This window comes from Bubalus kerabau, chromosome 8 (genome assembly GCF_029407905.1).
Source record: "Bubalus kerabau isolate K-KA32 ecotype Philippines breed swamp buffalo chromosome 8, PCC_UOA_SB_1v2, whole genome shotgun sequence".
NCBI lineage: Eukaryota > Metazoa > Chordata > Mammalia > Artiodactyla > Bovidae > Bubalus > Bubalus kerabau.
Window position 1 is genome coordinate 106181621 of NC_073631.1, and position 22814 is coordinate 106204434.

A 22814-nucleotide genomic window follows, 5' to 3' on the forward strand; every position below is an offset into this window, starting at 1 on the left:
CCTTTTAGATTTCAGACTTTTCCCATAGACTTCACTCTTTGAATAGAGTTTCTTTGCTTGTGAGGTTATGGCCAGAAGATCTGTATTTGCTACTCGGTGGTCTTCTTAACTTAATAGTGTCAGAGGCTTTTTGAATACAGATTAAGTAGTCTTCTTTTTCTTGGTTAACCTACTTTTAACTTCTAATCCAAATAATATTGAGCCAGTATTTGATTAAATCTATTGGTTCATGCTTTGTTTTGACATTTGACTTATTTTTAAACTCCTAATACCCACCATAAAGCGTTGGTTAAATTTTGGTACATCTATTTAAACATACAATTAAATTTACCAGAACTCTGATAATGGGTGTGTTGGGATGGTACAGTGGGATTGTCTGTTATGTTCATCTTAAAAAAATTTTTTTTTAATTTATTTTTGGCTGCACTGAGTCTTTGTTGCTGTGCACGGGCTTTCTCTAGTAGCTTTGAGTGGGGGTTACTCTTCATTGCGGTATGTGGGCTTTTCATTGCTGTGGCTTCTCATTGCAGAGCACAGGCTCTGGGCACAAGGGCTCAGTAGTCAATGCTAGTAATTGTAGGGCATGGGCTTAGTTGCCCCCAAGGCATGTCAGATCTTCCCAGGCCAGGAATCAAACCCATGTCCTCTGCATTGGCAGGCATATTCTTAACCACTGAACCACCAGGGTAGTTCTGTTTTGTTCATCTTTGTGATGAATTTACCTTTTCCTTTTCCCCAAATGGAAAAAACTGTATTCTGATTTGTTTTTTCTTTCTGCTCTAATGCCCCTTCAATACCTATTTCAGTTATAAAGGTAATACAAGGAATGTTTACAGGAGAAAATGCAAACAATATAGAAAAGTGAAGGAGGAAAGTAAACGTATCCTGAAATTTCTGCTCACACAGAGGAAAAAAAGCTTCTTACTTTCTGGTACACATCTGCCCTCCTTTCTTCTGGATCTCTGTCCTTGCCTCCCCTCCTTCCTTCTGAATCCATCTGCCCATCCAGTCATTGATTTATCCAGATTGAATTAACATTTTATATAAAAGGAATAACCTGTTTTTTCCACTCAAATATATATCCTAAACAATTTGCCAGTATAAATCTACACAGTACTCTCGGGTGGATTAAATGTTATTTTTATAAGAAAAAATGTTAAAGAAGTTACTTTAAAATGGCAGTTTTATACTGGTAACACTACCAATATTATTTTGATAGCCTCCTTCACTCTCAGTTTCTGTCCTCTTTATAGTGATGGAGTTTTCACTGAATGGTATGTCAATGCCATCGTGCCTCATCTGCATTTCGTCTTAGCACGCAGGCTTGGCCTTAATGTAGCTACACTTCAGACTGCTGAAAGGCACTGAGGCTTTCAGTCAGGGCTGTTTAGAAGTTTTAGAGAAATTGCTAAGAAAGTTAGAGTGCAGTGGCATTCTTAAGAGAAATAAGAATTTACTATTCCTATTTATTGTTATCATAATACCTTAGAAGGTAGATGGTAGAGACTCTTTTTCTCCATGCTTTCCCCACCATAGTTAAGGTAAGTGCTATGGTGGTATAAATTAATAGATAGGCTTTGGTTTTATTTGGATTTGTCTCTTTTTTAAAAACTAATTGAAACTTTGAAATGATTTTTATGTAGTTTTCTTTCTTCTTAATTATAAAAATAAAATGTCAAGTACTTCATATTTTTCTTGAGAAAGACACTTTTTTAATGCTTTCACTCTTTAAGTATTTTAAACTGCTCTAATTCTATCTCTTCCTTGAATTTTAAGAAGGTTAAATTCTTAATTCTCTCTTAGGTATTTAGAGTTTTAATTTCTAATACTCTTGTTTTCTTAGCATAGTACCTTGCTCATAGTGAATATATATGAAATAAATTATGAATGACTTCTACCATAATGAATAGAAAACATAATTTAAGTGTGCTTGAATTGAATCATCTACCAGTTTGATGTACCAGTTTCTCTATGTACTGTCTGTAGGTAGCTGTAAGGCATACAAAGAGGCCAAAATGCAAGGAAGCAGGGAGTGATGGTCTGTATCATAGCAAACTGTATTACATAAGATGGGTAAAATCCTAAGATAAAGGCAAAGAGACCTGTAGAATTTCAATTATGAAAATTCTAATGCTTTAAAAACTAATACTGTGTAAATTTTGATTAATTGTTTTTATTTTTCCAATATAATGCTGCTTATGCTAGGAGTATAGTCCAAAAAAGGACCAGAAAACTCCTGCATCCTCGGTGGCTTCAGTTGGTGGTCCTTCAACGAGCTCTAGCACATCGGCCATGGCCTCTACCAGTTCTGGCTCCACGCCAGTGCAGGAGACCATCTGCCTTGATGACTCACTAGATGAAGAGCTTTCCTTTCATCCACCTGCACTGGATCTTGTTTCTGAAGCCTTAGCTGTTATCAACAATGGGAACAAGGGCCCTCCAGCTGGCTCAAGGATAAGTATGCCAACTGCAAAACCTCGTCCAGGACTGAGAGAAGAAAAATTAGCAAGTATCATGAGTAAACTGCCACTGGCTACACCCAAAAAACTAGATTCTACTCAGACTGCACATTCGTCGAGTCTCATTGCTGGCCATACAGGGCCAGTACCAAAGAAACCCCAGGATTTAGCTCATACTGGCATCTCTTCAGGCCTTATTGCTGGTTCTTCAATTCAGAACCCAAAAGTTTCCTTAGAACCTTTGCCAGCCAGGCTGCTTCAGCAAGGACTGCAGAGGTCAAGCCAGATTCATGCTTCTTCCTCTTCACAGACCCATGTCTCCTCCTCTTCCCAAGCCCAAGTTGCTGCCTCTTCTCATACTCTGGGAACATCAGAGGCCCAAGACGCTTCTCCGTTAACACAAGTAACAAAGGTGCACCAGCATTCAGCTGTCCAGCAGAACTATGTGTCTCCATTACAAGCGACTATTAGTAAATCACAGACCAACCCAGTGGTGAAGTTAAGTAATAATCCCCAGCTTTCCTGTTCATCCCCACTTACTAAGACTTCAGACAAGCCACTTATGTACCGCCTTCCCTTATCTACACCCCCACCTGGAAATGGTTCTCAAGGGTCCCACTCCCTGGTTTCTAGGACAGTACCTAGCACCACTACCTCCACTAACTATTTAGCCAAGGCGATGGTGTCACAAATCTCCACGCAGGGTTTCAAGTCCCCCTTCTCAATGGCTGCATCCCCAAAACTTGCCTCATCTCCAAAACCCGCCACGTCTCCTAAACCCTTGCCCTCACCTAAGCCTTCTGCCTCACCCAAGCCCTCTCAGTCAGCTAAGCCTTCAGTATCAACTAAACTTATTTCTAAATCCAACCCAACTCCCAAACCTACTGTATCCCCAAGTTCTTCCAGTCCAAATGCACTAGTGGCCCAGAGTAGCCACTCAAGCAGTAACAACCCAGTCCATAAACAGCCCAGTGGAATGAACATCAGCAGACAGTCTCCCACCTTGAATTTATTGCCCTTGAATCGCACTTCAGGCCTTCCGTCTACAAAAAATCTTCAGGCCCCTTCAAAGCTAACAAACTCACCATCCACTGGAACTGTTGGGAAGAATAGCTTGAGTGGAATTGCAATGAATGTACCTGCCAGCAGAGGTAGCAACCTTAACTCAAGCGGAGCTAATAGGACTAGTCTATCTGGGGGAACAGGAAGTGGAACACAGGGTGCTACTAAACCGTTGTCTACTCCACATAGACCATCCTCTGCCTCAGGGTCTTCAGTGGTAGCAGCCAGTGTGCAGGTATGTATGTTAGATGCACTTACGTGATAAAAACGTAAGGTGGTGTAATTTCTCTCAATTTAATGATCTTATTATAATGTGTCAGTTGTTTATAACTTATGGATGTTGACATCACAGTGATGGATAATCTTGGGGACAAAACTTTTGTTGGGGTGTGTTTTTTTAATCACATGTTTGCTTTCAAAATTTTTGAAAAACAATTTAAAACTGTACCTTATCAAAGTCCAGAACAAAATCGTCATTTATGATTTTAACATACCTTCGCTTGTCTCTTCTCTTCCCTGTCCTAGTCCCTTTCTCCTGTCAACTTTCATAACTTTTTAAATCAAATTTATACATTCATATTATTTTTTTCCTTTAACTGCATCTTTTTTGAATAAAATTATTTTTTATAAATTTTGCAGTTGTTCATATATAATTATCTGTCAAATTAGTATCAGTAGTCTGTTTATACCATACTTTCCCCATTCATGAGTTTTTCATTTAAATTTCTCTCTCAGTTAACAGGAGTACCTAATTCAAGGAATCTTTTCAGAAAGGCTAATGTGAAAGTTGTTCTACGTCAGCACTTATATACCTGATGGTTTCTGTCACACTTGAATAGATAGAGACTTCTTGGGTCACTAAGTGTCTCACTCCAGATTTTATAAATACTGCTCCACTGAGCCTTACTATTCAAGGTTATAAAAAAGTTTGAGGCCATTCTGACATTTTGTTCCCTTATAAGTAACATATTTTCTCTACCTAAATGCTAATCACATTTTATCTTTTTCCTTGAAAATCAAGTGTTCCCAGATAATGGCTAGGTTTATCTAGATAGTTTTCATTAATTTTGTACCTAGAAAATAGTAACATCTTTCAGTCTCTGACCCACCCATTTTTTCAGCTGAAGAATATTTTATTCTATTATGGGCCTGCTTATCATTTCTGATCCATTTGCCTAGGTTTTTGAGAGCTCTGTTGCTCATATATTTCATCTCTCTGCCTTTCATGTCATCTTTTCTGTTATTATTTTCATCTATCTACCACTTATTTGTATTCTGAGGCCTCCTCAGGTTTGTTCTTCACTTTACTCATTTGGTTTCTTTAACTTTTTCCCCCCTCCCTTGAAACATAATCCATGTTCACAGTTGGTAAAATTCAGAAAAAAATTAAAAAAGAAAGAAAAGTCATGTATCATCTCACCAGTGTTGATGTTTTCCAGATACTTTTTTTAGACTCTTCAAGAAAGTAGATTTTATATAATAGTATGTTTCATAAGCTTTTTTAAAAATAGCATTTTATGATGTTATTTCTTAGCTTCTCAATTATTCTTTGAAAATATGACTTATTTATGAAACTCTGTTGTCTAAGAAAGTGCTCTAATTTTGTACTGCATCTTATTTATGTGGAATAGGAACATCTAATGAAGTAAGTTTCCCCATGGTATCTGAGAGATTTCCTGCTGTTCAGTACAAGCTAAGTGTTGGTATTCAATGTACACCTAAAACCCAGATCATCACTCTGCCTCTACTATAGGCTTAGGAATGAATGAATTCTAAAATTCTAATATAGAACAAAATTCCATTAACTGACACTTCATTAATTGAAATCTAGGATTTATAGATATTTTAGCCATATGATTTTGCTTTTATCAGAAATAAGAAAATAGCCAAAAAACCCCCTAGGGATCGTATGTTAAAATTTAAGTTATAACTAAGGTCTAGGAGTTCGTCTACATTCTTATTTTATTATCTTTGTTAAAATATTGACTGCTTTTGAAATCAATCTTTAATTTGATTTAATTTAATGAGAGGATTATAACCAAAATGACAGTTTCATGGCCCATATCCTCCTTCCTGTTGTCAACTACTTTAACTGTTAGCTTTTTCTCTTGTGTTTTTTAAAAATAAGAATGAATGGAAGCTCTCTTAGTGTTATCTTTCAGCTTCTCATTGTGATAAATAAGGCTTTTAACTGTCTTATACTTCTCCCATTCTCTTCAGAGACTAAAATGACAACTTTTGGTTAAATCTGTGACTTTGTAAAAGATTGTCATTGTTGAGCTAACTATTGTGAACTGTGGTTTCAGTCATAAATTTTGGGCTTGTTTCCTGGAGTTAAAATTTGCTTGTTTTTTTCTTTCACTTGCTTTGTTTTCTTTAAAGTTAAATCTCCCTGTCTTTTATCATCTCCAGAATCTATCAGTTCTGTTTTTTTTTTCTCCCCACCACCCCTGCGCCCCCCCCCCCCCGGAAAACTTCCTACATTTGATCATTTATCCCAAAAGAACAATTTGGTTTATTGTTTACCAGTTAGTTTCTTATCAAGGAAGCTACATGGCAAAATTTGTGTTTCTAAAATGTAACTCCTTCCTTCTGATTTCTTCCTCTCCAAAATGGCTTTATGATTTGGAGACCTTAATGTTCCTGCTTCATATCTGATCCTTTTTGTCTTTCTTATTGGTTTGACTGAAGAAAAGATCAGTAATTGAATAAGGTTATTCCTAACTTTTGTTCTCTTTTTTAATACAACATCTTATTGATGTCTTATCAGCTACCTTGTGGCCCCTAGATCCTGTCTTTCTAAAGCCAGCCAACACGAAAAACAGATTTCCTATCTATGTCTATAAAATATTCCACTTGCCTCTGAAAGATGTCTTTAGCTGTGTGCAGATGTAAAAATGACAGGTCCTGAGGTTAACCAAAGTTAAAGTCTTCATAGGTTCAGATTGATCTCTACCTGCTTTGTATTTAATAACTTTGCACTGAAGGCTTTCCTGTTCTTTCTTGCCCTTCAGCTTATTGATTTTCTGTGAATCCAGTCTTTGCCACTCTATAATTTCCAAAATAATTCACTAAGCAAATATTTACTAAGTGTTTAATATGTGCCAGGCACTCTTCTAGGTGCTGGGAAAATTGGGGTGAGTCAAGATCAATATATGCCCCCTCTCATGGGGCATATATTCTAGGACGAAGATAAGCAAAACACAGTATTTAAAAATACTTTGTGCTATAAAAATATAACAGAATAATATGATAAAGTGCGATTGCTGCTAACATGGATAAGGGAGATGGAGAAGGCCTCTTGGAAGAGGCAACGTTTGAGCTGATAATTGAATGACTAGGACCAAGCCTTTTGGAGAGACGAGCAAACAGCCCAGGCAAGAAAGGGAAGGTAGATGTGAAGACACTGAGATAGGAAAGAACCTGACAGGGCTGGACAGTTGGGAAAGATGGGGGGGCGGGGGTGACAGGTTAAAAAACAACTCCAGACCATGTGACTGAGGACCTTGGGGGCTACAATAAGGACTTGGGCTTTTACTTTGGGTTCAGTGGGAAGCCGTTGGAGGGGAGTGGTATGGTCTGATACACATTTCAAAAAACCACCCTGGGTGTTATAGAGAATGTGGGGGGCAGATGTACTCACCAAAATGAAACATGTCCTTAAAAAGAAATCTAATGCCCACCACGAAGAGCAAGGTGTTCCTTTATATTTTCCCCTGGGAATGAAATGTGGAGGTCATGGAAAATATTTCTGATTATGGGGCATTATCCTGAACTGTTTGCCTGCTTCATGTTGATAGCTTCTCCTGTAATGTTTCTGAATAATACCAACAATGGGATACCCCGCTTTTAAAAGGTCTCCATCTTCTGTGAGAGAAAATTATAACTGCGATGTAACATTTAGATAATCTGGTGTTTGATTTTAGTTTTATAAACAAAAGTGGATATGGAAGGTTTTTATAAGTATAAAATGTCAGACAGTTAGGGCCTGGTGCCATTTTTTTCTTTTGCTAATACACATAACTTAATTTTGTAAGTTGCCCTAATTTACATTTTCTGTCAGCTTTAATGCTTCAGTGAACCTACTCCAGAAAAGCATAAGAGTTCTCCTTATTAGCAGTATTTAATGTTCCTCACCAGGAGGGCTCTGCTTGGGGAACAGGGTTTTAGAGTGTGTTCCCCATATTATCCTGAGACTGTAGTAGAATGTTGATGAAAAAGAAGAGAAAACCCTTGTTAACTCTTGATACTGATCCTTTTTTTTGCTTCAAACCACTGTTGTTTCTAAGTCAGTAATTTGTTCCTAAATCACCCATTTTTAATATCATGGTTGACACAGTAGAGGGGAACAACTGGCAAATAAGAAAAACAGTTAAGTCCAAGCATAAATTTGTAAAGATTTGCACTTAAATGTGGGAGAAAGTTGTGATGAAAAAAAAAAAGGATATGTTGAATATGAGATCATCTTGTCTTTCATTTTGTGTTGCTTAAAAACTAAGGTTTCAAGCCTTGAGTGGTGGGAAAGAATTGAAACTACTGATCTTAGCAGTTAACATATATGGGAGGGAAATGATTGTAACAGATGATGAGTTCAATTCTGGGCATACCAATTTGGTGAGGTTAGATATCCAAGTGGAATTCTTCACTAAACCATTAGCTAAACAGGATTGCAACCGAGGTGCGAGGTCAGAACTATAGGTACAAATTTGAGACATAAATAAAGGAGGTAAGGGAAGGCAGTTGGAGAGCTAGTGAAAAAACAATAGAAAGCTTTTTAAGAATGCTCTTCATTTTTTCGTTCAGCAGTGGTGTGGACCATTGAGTGTATAAATACGTGAGATGATGTGGCATTTTTGCATGGGAAAATCACCTACATTTTTCCTATAGATTAACTGAGAAATTAAATGACTAGCCCTTTATTAATAATGTTTACTGGTAGAAATCATCAGTATACAAAATAAAAGTAACAGTTGCTAATGCTTATTATTGATTAACAAATATTCAGAGAATTCAGTTTTCTTGACCAAACTTAGAACTGTGAAAATTTTTTACCACAGAAATTTGGAGTTGATAAAATAAGGCTATAAAAGAAAGCTCACAATTGCAGATGTAGTAGGTAATATCTGATACTGAGAAATTTTGGTTATAATCTTTACTAAGTACACAAAAAAAAGTCGGAATGGAAAAAAATGTTTACTTGTTGTATAGAAAATTGTTCAAAGAACTAAATTAGCTTTATTAAGTATATTTCAGTAATTTCTCAATGAAAGCTTATCAGTGCTGGCATGTTTTGAAGTGTTTTTCTTCATAACGATGGCATCAAAGCCCAAGTGAGGGAGTGTCAAAACACTCTGTAATTTACCTTTTGCCTTAGGAGTCTGAGTTCAGAAATGTAGTGGAATTGAAAATCAGCTTTCAGGGGTTAAGAAGAGATGAGATAGTGTGGAAAATGAAGGCTGCCATTCAATAAGTTTGATAATAAAAGAAAGATACATAAGTCAGGTTGTTGCTAGGGGTTAGGGAAGAGCCAGGAGTAATGGTTGGTTGTACGACAGTTGGTTTTAAGATATGTCAGCAGTCTCTGTATATGCAAAAGCAGAGGAAATGCAGAGAATGTGCAGTGCTTGGTTGACATCTGTGACAGAAAGTTCTGCAGGGGTGGTATTCATGGCATAGGTCTGGTGGTTAGCTTTTGAGGAAGAGGCAGATAAAGCTTTTGAAGAGGAAAACACGGATGGCCATTAACGATGAACGTACAGGGTATCTAGTTGAGGGATCTGAGAGAGTAATAGTCTAGAACAGAAGCTGCAGAGATTGTGCCCAGAAAGACAGTTAAATTACAGATCAGAGACCGAATTGAAATTATATGGAATTAATTCCCTGTGTCAGATGTAGAGGTAAGAGCAAAAGCGGAAATCCAAGTTTAGAAATTAAGAGAGGAATGGGTGTTAATACAGACATTGCAGTAACAGTTAAGGAAGCTTAACTGGTGCTGAAACGTAGAAGTATTTCCAAAGCCAGTATTGGTCACTCTTTGAAATGTAATTTACACTTCAGCCTTCATTTCTGTCTCCCAGAGTTTGTGTTAGAGTAGACGTAAGACACAATCTCACGTTCATGAGGATATTAAGTAAAATAAATCAATTCAGGTTAAAGACTTGATTTCTTATGTATTTTGACCCCTGGTTTCTGCAGTCCACAGCAGGAGCATCATTATTGGCTAATGCCTCACCTCTGACTCTCATGACATCACCTTTGTCTGTAACAAATCAAAATGTGACTCCTTTTGGGATGCTGGGTGGCCTTGTTCCAGTGACCATGCCCTTCCAGTTTCCCTTGGAGCTACTTGGCTTTGGAACGGACACAGCTGGAGTGACAACCACCTCGGGATCTACCTCAGCCGCTTTCCACCATAGCCTAACTCAGAGTAAGTGGGGCTCTTTTTCTTACATGGCTTCCTAGTCTTGAGAGAACAGGAAACCTCACAAATTTATACTAATTGAGAGCAGTCTAGTTGGAGTTAGTGGAGATTATAGAATTTCTTTTTAAAAGAAATCCAGTTTATTTCTTGTGTATATATAAAATAAGTGGAATTACTGGACTCTGAAATCTTTTTGTAGTTTCTAAAGTGAACTGGCTATTCCACATTTCTATCTTAATGAAATTTATAGTAAGAGAAAGTCAGATTTCCTGGGTTATTTGCATGCACATTTATATTTATACACGTAATGTATGTGCTCTAGTTTAAAAAAACCTTTGAAGTTGAGGTCTGTGCTTGCATTGGATAAATTATTTTTATTTTTGTATCTAAGAGGGCTCAGGTCTTAGTTTGAAGAAGATCACTGACAAGTGTGTTCTTCCCCCAGATTTACTAAAGGGTTTACAGCCAGGAGCTCAGCACGCAGCAGCGCTTTCCCACGCACCTCTGCCTACACATGTACAGCAAACATTTAATGGTAAGAGAGCCCCCCGTTTCTTCCTCTATCTAATATTTATACAGATTTACCAATATATTAAATCTTTCCTGAAAACAATGTGAGAGAATGACAAAGATTGGAAAAAGTAATTTTCATATGAGCAAATCCTCATCGGCAACAAACACCTTTTCAGAGAAAGGAAACAGGTAAAGGAGATCTTTTGTTACATGTGCAGAGAGCCTTTTTGAAGGTGTTTGTTATGTGGGAATGAGGACAAAGAATAGGATTCATAAGACAGTATACAAAAATCATGTCCAGTAGTTAATCACACTTGACCTTTATGGAAATTTTCCAAAGTGCCAGATAGTCTTGTGACACACACATATTAGTTAATTTAATCCTTAAAATAAACCTGTGAATGAGATCACAGTCCCCGTTTTACAGATCAGGAAATGGAATCAGAGGTAAGCAACTTGCCCAAGTTGATGGGATAATAAGTGTTTAATTTGAGATACAAATCCAGGAAGTCTGACTCCATGGCCTGTATTCTTAACTATCACTCTTCTCTGTGTCTTAGCCCTGATTAAACCAATGTGATTTCAGACTCTCTGTGTTATATACTTGCAGCCCATCTAGATTCTCTGAGATCTGGAGTTGGACAGTGGACACTGCACCCAACCCTGGCCTCCAGATTCTTGCTCTCATCAGCAGCTGGCCCCAGTAAAATGCTGAAACTATTTTTAAGGGCCATTTTCAGCATCTTTGAGCAGTTCAGCTGCTCTCTTAACTTTGAAAGCTGACTAGGGCCTCACTGTTCTTTTTGGCCACTGCATTTAAAATGGTTGTTGAGCAAGTTTACAGCTGACCACAAAGTGGAAATGGGAGCTTCAGAGCAATCTTGAGGCAGTAGGTTGTAGTAAATGCTCTAAGACACCCAGGTGTTAAGCTGCCCCAGACTAACTCCTTGAGAGAATGAACACAGGACCATAGTTGTGCCAGTGTGGGAACAAAGGGTGAGTCGCTCGGTTGTGTCCGACTCTTTGTGACCCCATGGACTATAGCCTGCCAGACTCCTCTGTTCATGGGATTCTCCAGGCAAGAATACGCAGGCCTGGTGAAGCTTAATTTTCCTTGATAAGGCAACAAATGATGAGAGATTTTCTACATTTTTTTTTTGGCCCTCGAGGTCACCCAGTCCTACTCTTGTCCAGTTTAAGTAGAGTGATTAGCATTTTCCCAGTATAAGTTACACAGCCATATGTAAAACTAGAAAAATCATTCTTCCCATAGCAGACTTTCCTACCTTTTACAACGTTTGCCAGGTTAGGACTAAAAGATGCAGCTGGAGTTTTCACTCCCAGTGTGGTCCAATCATTTACATAAATAATTGAGAGTTATTAACTGCTATGTCATGGCAAGAAATTTTCACCTGCATGAAAATGAAGTTGACCTTGAAGTTGACCTTGTTTTCTAAGGGAATCAAAAAATGTGATAAGTTCCTTGAAGGAGGGGGACTGATTGTGTTTTTACATTTCTTTATAATCCTCGCAGCATTTGATACAGTTGACTATAAGGTAGATAACAAATACTTGTTGAAATAGTATTTGTAGGACACTGGAAACCAGTTAACCCATAGTCATTTTGAGATAAGAGAATCATTCTTCTTTATATGTCAACTTCTCTGTGGTGTAACATGTAAGTTACTAAAGGTTATCTTTCTAGCAATGTCGTCATCCACGTGAAAATTAGAAGTTAATTGTATGTTTTGCTTCATATGCTTTTAATTTTTATGACATGCCGACCCATACTGATTAAACACCTCTTTTCTCAGATGGAGGCCAAAGTAAAGGGGACACTAAATTACCACGGAAATCTCAGTGACTTCCCAGCAAGCGAAGGAGATGACACACTTGGCTGGCTGTTGGAACCTACCTGATGGGAAAGTACTCGTGTGGTCATAGGGCTGCTGTTCTGTCGATGTTTACATTCTCTCGTCCCAAGCACTGTGGTGAGGAGGAAAAAGAAAAGAAAACATTACTTGAGTAAAGCCAGGTGCAGGAGGAAGAAATGCTTTTGTGCAAAGTTAAGTGTGACCTTTAGTCTCTTCTAAAGAAAGACAAAGTTACCATATTAACTGACTTGAAAGAGACTCAGTTGTCAAACCCACAGAAATACAAATTTGATTTTTCCCTGGGCAGGAAGAAGGAAATTGAGGATTTGGGTAAACTCCATCCATCCTGGGGGTTGGATCTGAACACTTGTAGACATAGTTGCATAATAAAAGGCAGTATACCCCAAATTAGGCCAGTTTGTCAGGAGTAATGGTCATATCTGAGTGGACTATGCAGCTAATTTGCCACAAAAAATATTTAATGGCCCTATGTCTGATGCAGACAGTAGCTGAGTATAAATCATGTACCCTCAAAAATCCTGAACAAACTTGAATCTTCTCCAGTGTGTAGCAACTCCTGTGTAAATCAGTGGACTAAAGATGTTTCAGGAAAGTTATTTTAGCACAGTGATATATATTACATTTTTTTAAGTCAAAAAATTGAGCCTGTTGCTCATAACAGATGAAACTTAGATGTCCCCTTTTTGTAAAAGGGTCAATTACATCTTCCATTCAGAAGCAGGTACTTAATTCTCTTCTTCAGGTGATTTGTGCATCTGGTGTTGACTGGTTAATTCTTATTTCCATTCTTGATGTTAAAATGTGACTTGTGTTCACATTTTCCTCTTGAGAAATGGGGATCTTTGTTGTAGGACTGCAGCTTTGGTCCACTTAGCCTTTGCAGGCCTGCCAGTATGAACTGTCAATTTCCCCCAACATCACTTTAGTTCACACCCTCTCCTTCTGTTCTTTTAGCTAGTGGTATTTCAGGTGATTACTAACTATTGATATAAACAGGTATAAGTGTGTATTGCAGTGCTTCTTCATTGGTCATTCAAATGGCATATATGTATTTGGGGGGAACTTTGAAGATGGTATTTTAAAGGGAGGAATTAAATTAGGATCATTGTGTACAGGGGATTATTTTTATAACAATCATAGTGTATTTTTACTCCCTATATCCATTGTAGTGAAACTGACTTGGAGCATTTGAAATTTTAAAGTTTTACTAATACTTAGAGTATTGATATATGAGTAAACCTGCAGATAATAAGACTCCGTTACTAGAGCTTCCTCATGCAAATTGCATGTTCAACAAAGGATGTTAAGGGAGAAATTTATAGTGTTTGGATACATTTTGTTGACTTTTTTCACCTCATCATTGTTCTAGTCTTTTTCTTCCTGTTTAGGCTTCTGAATGTTTTCAAACTGTTCACAAGAATGGTGTAAGCTTGGTCCATTAACAATGCCAGACACCTAAAAAAATTGCACCAGATTGGTAGTAGCAAGATTTCTTACATATGTTTTCATTACAAGTCCCCCAATACCATTAATATTTATCCAGATAAGGGTATTAATCAGGCCCTTTTTTACTTTCATAAGCAAAAGTTGCAAATAGGCTTTAGGACTGAATAAATTAACACAATGCTTTAGATCTGTAAGCCCATATTTTGACTTCAGAGTCATATTGGCTTACTTTACAGTGGAAAAAAAAAGTTAATAACTGAAAACTTTAGTTCCAAGAACTTGTTACAGTAAGGGGAAAGGGTTATTTCAAAGGAATCATTGATATAATTACTTGCCTCTAAGAATTTAGTTTATCAGTAAAGCAAATAAGAATGTCCTGTCAACCCTAGTCGGAGAAGGCAATGGCATCCCACTCCAGTACTCTTGCCTGGAAAATCCCATGGATGGAGGAACCTGGAAGGCTGCAGTCCATGGGGTCACTGAGCGTTGGACACGACTGAGCGACTTCACTTTGACTTTTCACTTTCATGCATTGGAGAAGGAAATGGCAACCCACTCCAATGTTCTTGCCTGGAGAATCCCAGGGACGGGGGAGCCTGGTGGGCTGCTGTCTATGGGGTCACACAGAGTCGGACACGACTGAAGTGACTTAGCAGCAGCAGCAGCAGTCAACCCTAGTAGATACTTTGGAAGGATACTGGGATGTTGCAGATAGGTTTGACTTGAATGGAGAATGTTTGATTAAAGTTTGTTCAGTTTTTTTAACTAGGGAAGCTTATTCAGTTCTTGAGTTCTTCCAATGTAGCATACCTCTTGCTTTTATCTAATTTAGAGGGGGAAAAAAGTCTGCTAATCTTTAGAAATTTTCCTTTGAGAAGCCACCTTCATTTTACTTCCCTGAACAAGGAGAGAACACAATGCAGATTCATCTCTCTTCTGGTGGAGAGTGGTACGTGAATTCATCTGTGTGTGTATTTTTGTACACATATATTTATCGATAGATGAGTTCAGTGGTAGTTTAAATTGAGGAATGACAGCTTTAATTTGTTAAACCCATCAACTCAGTCACACCATATGAAGACCCCCCCCATGATTCTGTCTTCATTCGAGAAGAGTGGGATTATCAGTTCCTCCCCCATATCGAAACACCTGAGGGCTCTGGGCTCTGAGGCCTCCTCTGTGGAGATTTTATTCTGTTCTCTTCAATCCTGATTCTGTGAGAACTGCTGCCTCACCCCCATCACATTTTCATTACCTTCATCCATTTCAATCAAGACTGCCCGTTTATATTGTACAAATCAAATAAACATCCTTATATTTCTTAAAAAGTATGATCAGAGAATTACTGCATGTAAATACCTGTTTCTTTTCTAGATCATAACATTGAAAATGGTGTCCATACTGTACGGTCACCTATTTTTACAGCTTTTCTTACTAAAAACATACATACAAATCAGTTATTTTTTAGCACAGAGGCTTGCGACTCATATTCTATTTTTGCACTTGAAAATCAAATTATGTTATTTTTTAAAGTGGGGAGTAATTGGAAAGGCTATAGAGCAATGTGTCTTTTCTGAAGAGCATTAGCAACATCCCAGTGTAAAAGTAATCAGCACACAGTTACATCCCATGCCATGGGATTCTTGATTCAGGAAAAGTAAGCTGTTTTCAACGGTCTTGTATTTTAAATTGCCTTCGCTGACGTATAAGCTGTTATTGTACATACAAGTTAATCCTCAGTATTCACAAGCAATAATGAATGATCAGCAGAGCTGTCTCCAGAGATAGCAGTGCTGAGCCTCGGCTGGAGACTGAGAGCAAAGTGTCAAGCTCATTCAGAGCCTCCACAATCGATGTAAGCAATAATTTCATTACCAGTCGGTTATAATTCTTTCTCATCTGCTTCTGAGATCAGAGGGTAAAATAAATCATGATTTTAAAACCAACTGAAGAGATTAAGTATTGGGGGAAGAAGTGAAGTTCATCTGAGGTCCCCAAATCTTGATTTTGAGGGACTCAGAGCATTGTGTCAGCACATTCCTTCATGCCTGCCACCCCTTTGATGGATGTTGTTAGCCCAAATTTCTTTCTTTCTTTTTTTTTTAACATCATAGAAGCTGAATAGGGTTTATCATATCACCCAGCTAGAAAGAAGAACCGGGCACACACCTGTTTGAATGCTGTGGGTTTGACACCTGTATGAAAACAACTTCTACGAAAAGATATTTAACCCAGGATTTCCCCGCCCCACCCCCCCCAAAGCAGATTTAAATTGTTTACTACCCAGGTTTGGAAAGGGCAGACACCTCTAATCTTTCTCCTCTCGTTGCCCTCTACCACACCCCCTTTCCACCTCTACTTGGTTCAAGACATTTTCTGAAATGAAATTCTACTGTTATTCAAACTACCATTGATTACGCGAATACTGTGTCCCTTGGGATCATCTCTTAGCACTCCAATTAATCTATCAGATTTGCTGCTACATTTGTAAAATGAACTTTGCCTGTAATGTTCAACTTCAATTTACAGTTCTTTATTTCTGGGAGGCTTTGTCATATAATTTGACCCATGTGTAGAACTAGGATACTTTATAAGGGTGTACCATAAAAGCACACTGGTCCTTGTATTCTTTTCATCATTGAGGTTTTGGATTTTTGTTTGCTCTTTTTGTTGGTCGATGTTCATTTTGTCCTGTTTTAAATTAGAAGAGTGAGAGAAATCTGCAATCGGGCCAGACTTGAGACCTTGCCCCCGTGCTGCAGCGCTGCAGTTTCTGCTGATTTTATGTTCTCAGAAGGGCACTTTTACTTGCTGTTGTGCATGTATGGTTGTTTTTGTTTGTTTGTTGTTTTGGTTTTTGCTTTTAGGGGGCTTTTGTTTTTCTAATAATGATGCAGAAGACAAATGCAGTAGTAGGTAAATGATTAGAAACATGTTAGACAGTTTTATTTTATAAAATTTAAGAGGAAAGGTTTAACTCTGTAAATCATTTCTTAGCTCTGGTAAAATGGCTTATACTACTCCTCTAAAGCATATTCAATTCAGGCCTTTGTCTTTGTTAAGTGCCTTTTTTTCTTTCTTTTTTCCCCTCTTTTGAAACTATTCTCAGATACCCTAAAGTAAAGGCTAATAACATCAGGGGATTCAGGAGGAAGAATCTCAGAGTTGCCAAGATCATGTCATGCTGTAATATTCTTCTTTTTCTTTATATGTATATGGATATATGTGTAAGATACACACATACATGCATACATATATATGTGTGTATATTTGTATACATATGTAATATATATATATATATATATAAAACTAGTAGCTGCTGTACCATTGCATCGTTTCCAAGCACTCCCCTTTTAATGTTTGCAAAATTTACGCCTTGTTTATTCCATTGCCTTTAGGTGATTTGAATGGGTAGATTGGGAAATTTTCTCACAAGGTACTGTGTTCGCCCTTTGAATATCTGTTTGTAAAAGTTAATAGGAAAAACAACTACATATAAAACAAGTCAGTTACTATAACTAAAATAAATTTAGTGGGCTCATTGGCTGCTCCTGGATGTAATCCACTGGTCTGTGCCCTTCAGACTTGGCATGTGTAATACTAGAGAAAGCATTGGAATAACAAGAGTCTTTCCAGGTCAAGTTGATAAGGTACATGATGTCAGGCAAGACTAAAGACACGGGAGAGCTAGAGTTAGAACCATGGTATTGTTTCTGAGTTTTGAAGCAAGTTAGCAACTTTGTCCATATTAAAAATGCACCATATACTCTTCTGGAAAATGGGTTTTGAAGAATTCATATAGCTGCATATCTTTTAAAAGGGTAATAAACTTAGAAGCAGAAGGACTTCAGATATGGAGGGAAACACTCATATAACCCATGGCATTCTTGAGAGAGCTTCAGTTTTCTCATTTGCCAAATAATTACATTTGGCTTAATATGATTTAATGGTTATTTATGTTTCTCCCTTGAGCAAAATAACATAATATCAGTAATTAGTGTTCATCTGTTTCTTGTTGAAAACAGATGTGACATGTGAAGGGAGACTAAGTTGAACCAATCCTCAAAACCCAGTATAAATATATCTAGTAAATGCCCCCTTTTAAATACATTTTAACTGAGGAGACTGGTGGCCAAAAAGGAGAAAGCAGAGGCTCCTGGCAGTGTTACTTGATAGCAAGACTGTTATCAGGTGGCCTCAGTTCAGTCATGTTACTCTTGAATTATTGTGTTTAGGGGGAATATTGTTTAACCTTTGTGCCTCAGATTACCCATTAGAAAATTGGGTATAATAATATTCACCTACCTCCCAGGGATATCAGAGACTTTTTCAAAAATATTTTGAGTTTTTCTAAAATGTCCTATATAATTTAAAAAAGTATTATCATCTTCCTGCAGAGGCTAAAAAATTGTTTCCCTATGATGGGTATAAAAAGCACCATATGATTTTTAGGTTTAAAAAAAAATCACTGGAATTCTAATTTAGATACATATGTGTTATTTAAACATATTATATTTGTGGTTGGATAAAATGCTTAGTTTCAGGTTAATAAGAGGGGAGGGGGTAAATAACACTAAGTTTCCTAATTATAAGTAGTTTTTTTTTTTTAAAGCTGTTTATGGTATTATTACATGTGTGATTTTTGCCAAGATTGTGGAGCTGAAGCTAGCTACAGTGTGAATGATTGGTTACTAGAGTTGATTAATGATCCCAAATGTTTTATCTGCCTCACTTTGCCATGTTCTCAGCCTAATTTCCTTATATTACTTGTTCAGTGATGAATATAGCTAAGGTTTTAACTTTCTAAGAATGAATGGGGGTCTCCTTGTAGAGATTGTGTACTATTCCTGTAACCATAGGTTTATCCAGCTTTGCACTGAAGGGGCAAGCACTACACAGTCTGCTAGGTGTACTTTAGCCAGTCTACCTTTGTAATTTATGCTTCTTTAACGTGAAAGAGTTGGAGCCATCAACTGCTCAGGTTGTAGAAAAAGGGGAGAGAGGAGGCAGGTTTCTCTTCCTAGCTGGGGCAGCCATGGGAAGGGTGGGGGTACAAAGAAATATATTTTGCCCGGCTCCAGGGACGAGAGGAAGGTCATCTTATCCTACCCTCCCTCCATCGGGTATATGAAGCAGTAATACATAGAATTTTCCTTTTATCATTTAAAACAATAACAACAGGAAACATTGGATGCTGCTTCTCTGTTAGAGCTAGATGCTGAGCACCATTTGTGAGGAGATGTGTGTAGATTTTGTAGCACATATTCAGGGTCAGGAAAGAGAATGTCAGGTGATTAGGAACAAATGATCCAGTGTTGAGTGAGTTGGGAGAAGGCCCCAGGCCCAAGTAGACAAAGCCTCTGAGTTAATTCCCAGAACTGGCTGAGGCCCATTTACTCTCTAGTGATAGGATGTTTTTCCTTAAAAGTCACTTTTTGTATTTTTGTTTTGTTTTCCAGATAAAGCCTTAGTTAGTAGCCTCTAAATATGAACTATGCAGATAAATATACATGTTTTCCACATTCTTCCTCTTTTTTCCATTCTTTAAATAACAGATGTTAATTAAGACTTCTACCCAAAGAAATAAGGCATAAGGGTTTTGTTGAATGTGTGTTTGTTCCTCTCGGGAAAAGTAATGGAAACATAAAAATAGAGATATTTTGTGTGTACATCTGTCCTAAAATGTGAACTTTATATTCAAAAACTAAGTACAGATTCTGGTGCACACTGTAGTTAGAATCATGGAATGTCTTAGGGTTGTTAAGATAAAACCATCCCAGTGTTCAATTCTGAGAAAGTTTTAGATTCTCTGGCACAGTGTTCAGGTTTGTGGAGCTAATAAACAGATGGTCAGACTATCATTATAAATATATGGTGTTAAATATGGTGTTAAATATTAATGTCAGATTCTCATTCTTTCTTCACTTTAGTTTTCATTCTTCTTTTCTCTAGTCTGAGCTCTGAACCGTTTCATCAACCAGTGGCTACACTAGAATAAAAGTTGCTAAGAGTCTGGGGAGGAAAGGTTAAACTTTCACCTCTTTTTCTCATTCACATTGGTCATCTATGCTGGGTCCCCACTGAATTTGAAAGTAAAGACTACAGGCATGTTGTAGGAGACTGTTTACATCCCAGCACACTCAGACAGGGACTGGTAGGATTTTAATCAGGCTGCCTTTGAAAAACTTGATATTTTTCTCAGATATTCCCAAAGTACCATTTGCTTGAAAGTAGCTATTTGCGATCTTTATTTAATTTCCTCATACTGTAATATGTAATACTTATGCTTTTCAGACTTTCTTTCATATGTCCATTTTAGAGCAGGTTAGCACTTAAATTTTGGACACTTTTCCGAACTGTTACCCAAACAGGTCAAGAATACTTAATAAATAAATAAATCTCAGTAGTATAATTAAGGGGGTCTATATGTCCAGGACTTAGAATCATCACTGGTGACCTGAATTTTTTTTTTCTCTTCTCCTTTGTGTTAAAAATAGATTTCTCTACTATATAATATAGTAGTAGCTACATTGCATGGCCTCTTCTTGATACTTTTCAAGGTTATTCAAAAGAGAACTTTTATTTGTTTTTATTATTTGTTGGGCTCCTATTTCACATAATAGTCTGCCTTGCTTCTTTTCATTAATTCCTCTGGAATAAACCTACTTTACAAAGGTCTGCGTCAGAAAGGCCATATGAATCCTTAGTACCAATTTTAGGTTCCTCAGAAAACTCTTGATATATTATTTGTTACTGTTTTGCCAATAATAATATAATCCTATTTTATCTTGTCTAGTTTTAAAATATTTTGTAACAAAGCACTAACAGAAACTTAATTGAAACACAAGCAAGGTGACTATTACCATAGATAACGTGGAGGTACTGTTTTTTAATTTAACAGTTCCATCTACCCTCCAAGCACATTTAGGAGTTGGCAGTAACCAAGACTAGCCAAGTGGCATATTCTTCTATGTGACAGCCTGCTATACTACATTTCATGCCCTTCTGGCTATAAACTTCCCTCCTTTTTTGCTTCTCTCATCTGTTTGCAGGAGTAGTGTGCTCTGTGCCAGCATATTGGGTTTTCTTTCTTGTACCTGTGAAATTACCAAGAATTACCCCCAATTTTGGCCAGAGGCATTAAAAGAGAAATTATTCTCAGTTGACAGAGTTATTACTGTTTTATATACATGGTCGGAAAGTTGACCAAGTTTGGCCAACTTTTAAAATCCTGGCTATGCTTACATAATTAATTACATAGACCTTCTGAGACTTGTAGATAAGCAAGGGGCCCTTGCACCAGTAGAGGTAGGTTTCCAACATACACACAGTTTTTTTGGCCAGCCTCCAGAGAAGGGATTCAAGCTTTGTACTGCTCTTTTGTTGGCTGTCTTTGAAAAATTATATTACAGAATGTATCAAAAATATCTAATTGTTCTTAAGAGTATGTAAATCTTAGAGCTTGCCCTTCCTTATCTGTTGCTTGCTAAACACTGGCAAGCTGAAAAGGAAAGGAAAGGAAATCTCTGGCTGGTGAAAATTTTGTGTCCCAAACAATAAGTTAATCAAAGTCTCCCAAGGTAACCAAATGATGAGTGTTTTCTTGTTTATTACAAGCAAGAAAATTTATTTGCAGTTGTAAAAATTATCGTGGGACTGCAGACCGATTTGCTATAACTGATTGGAAATAAGGATTCTGATTTTTAGTCGGGGTAAGCACATATTTCCAACTCTTGCAGTATGAATTTTGATAAAGGAAAGACTTTTGTTTGGTAACAGAAGGAAAAACGGGACTTATTTATACAGTGAATGCTCACTCTATAGAGGAATGTCCCTCCGATTACACAGCATCTTCTTTCTTGAGCCACCTCCCCGCTTTATATAGATGCCAACAGGTTTTATAATGCATTTTGAAGGAAGGAGCCTAAATAATTGCTGCTCCTCTGGGTGAAAGGCCCTGACTACCATATTGCAGTTGTTTTTAGGGAGGTGTGTTTTTGCTAACTTGAAGGGATATGCTGTATTTTAAATTTAAATAAATGTGTGACTTAATATTTTGGGAATTTTTTTTTTCCTCCTTTAAAACTGGACCTGAACACAGCTTTGAGTTGATATTTGTAATAATCTCAGGACCTGAAAGATTGTAGCATTTAGTGTGTCTTAAAAATTATGTACTGTACCAGCCATGGATTTTTGTAAATATACCTGTCTCCCTTTTTTGTATTATTTTAGTAAAAAAAATAATAATAATAAATTTAAATAAAAGGGGGTGGTGATGAGATGTGAATGGGTGTGGGTATGTATGTGTGTATGTTTGTATAAGGCTCTTTTGAGATGAACTGGTGCTTGTTTAATTTCCGGCTCTAATGAGAGCAGGAATATGGACAAACTGCTGCTACCGAACCCTGCACTGAGCCTAGATGTTTCCATTGTGTTTCCTAGTGACTGATCAGGAAATGACTAAGTTAAATTCTTCTTCCCACTGCCATCTTGCCTTTGAATTCTCAGTTCTACACACTTTTTGAACTTTAATGGTAAAGCTTTCCAAACTTTGGGTGGTTTGCTGGTCTCTAGTTTTTAGAGAGCTCTTGTCACTATTTTCTAAAGACAGAGGAGTACAGGTAAAATTTTTTAACCCCCCCAAAAAATCACATTTCATAAAACCCTGATGACTTTTGGATATGTGAGAGGATTTAAACATTCCTAGATGTGGATCTGTGAATTTAGTAAATTGACCCCATTGATATATATACTCCTTCAGTGCAGGGATTTCTTTTTCTTTTTTTCGCAACAGCCTTGCTCATATTCCAAGTGTAGCTAAGCAAACCCCTGTTTTAAAGCAGGAGCCTTATTTGATTGTGTAGATGTTTCCTGTCTATCCTTTGCGACAGGGCCTTTTACATGAGTGTTTTTTCTTTTTGTATGTGTTACGTGTTGTTGTATTAAATAAAGAGGAATGTACATATTATTCTTGTGTCTGTTGTATCATTGAGTTAACTTGAATTTTAATATCTCATT

The 22814-nt window shown here is 37.3% G+C and overlaps 1 protein-coding gene across 6 annotated transcripts in view; it reads left to right on the forward strand.

Moving 5' to 3' along the window:
- The window catches only part of UBN2 (ubinuclein 2), a 79428-nt gene extending 56666 nt beyond the window's left edge, over window positions 1-22762 (forward strand). For all 6 annotated transcript variants that reach the window (XM_055591063.1, XM_055591060.1, XM_055591061.1 and 3 more), the window contains 4 exons: window positions 2206-3756; window positions 9717-9948; window positions 10388-10477; window positions 12270-22762. In XM_055591063.1, coding sequence (XP_055447038.1) covers window positions 2206-3756; window positions 9717-9948; window positions 10388-10477; window positions 12270-12319 — 1923 coding nt within the window. In that variant the 3' untranslated portion in view covers window positions 12320-22762. The remainder of the gene's footprint in view (window positions 1-2205; window positions 3757-9716; window positions 9949-10387; window positions 10478-12269) is intronic.
- Window positions 22763-22814: the final 52 nt, after the last annotated feature.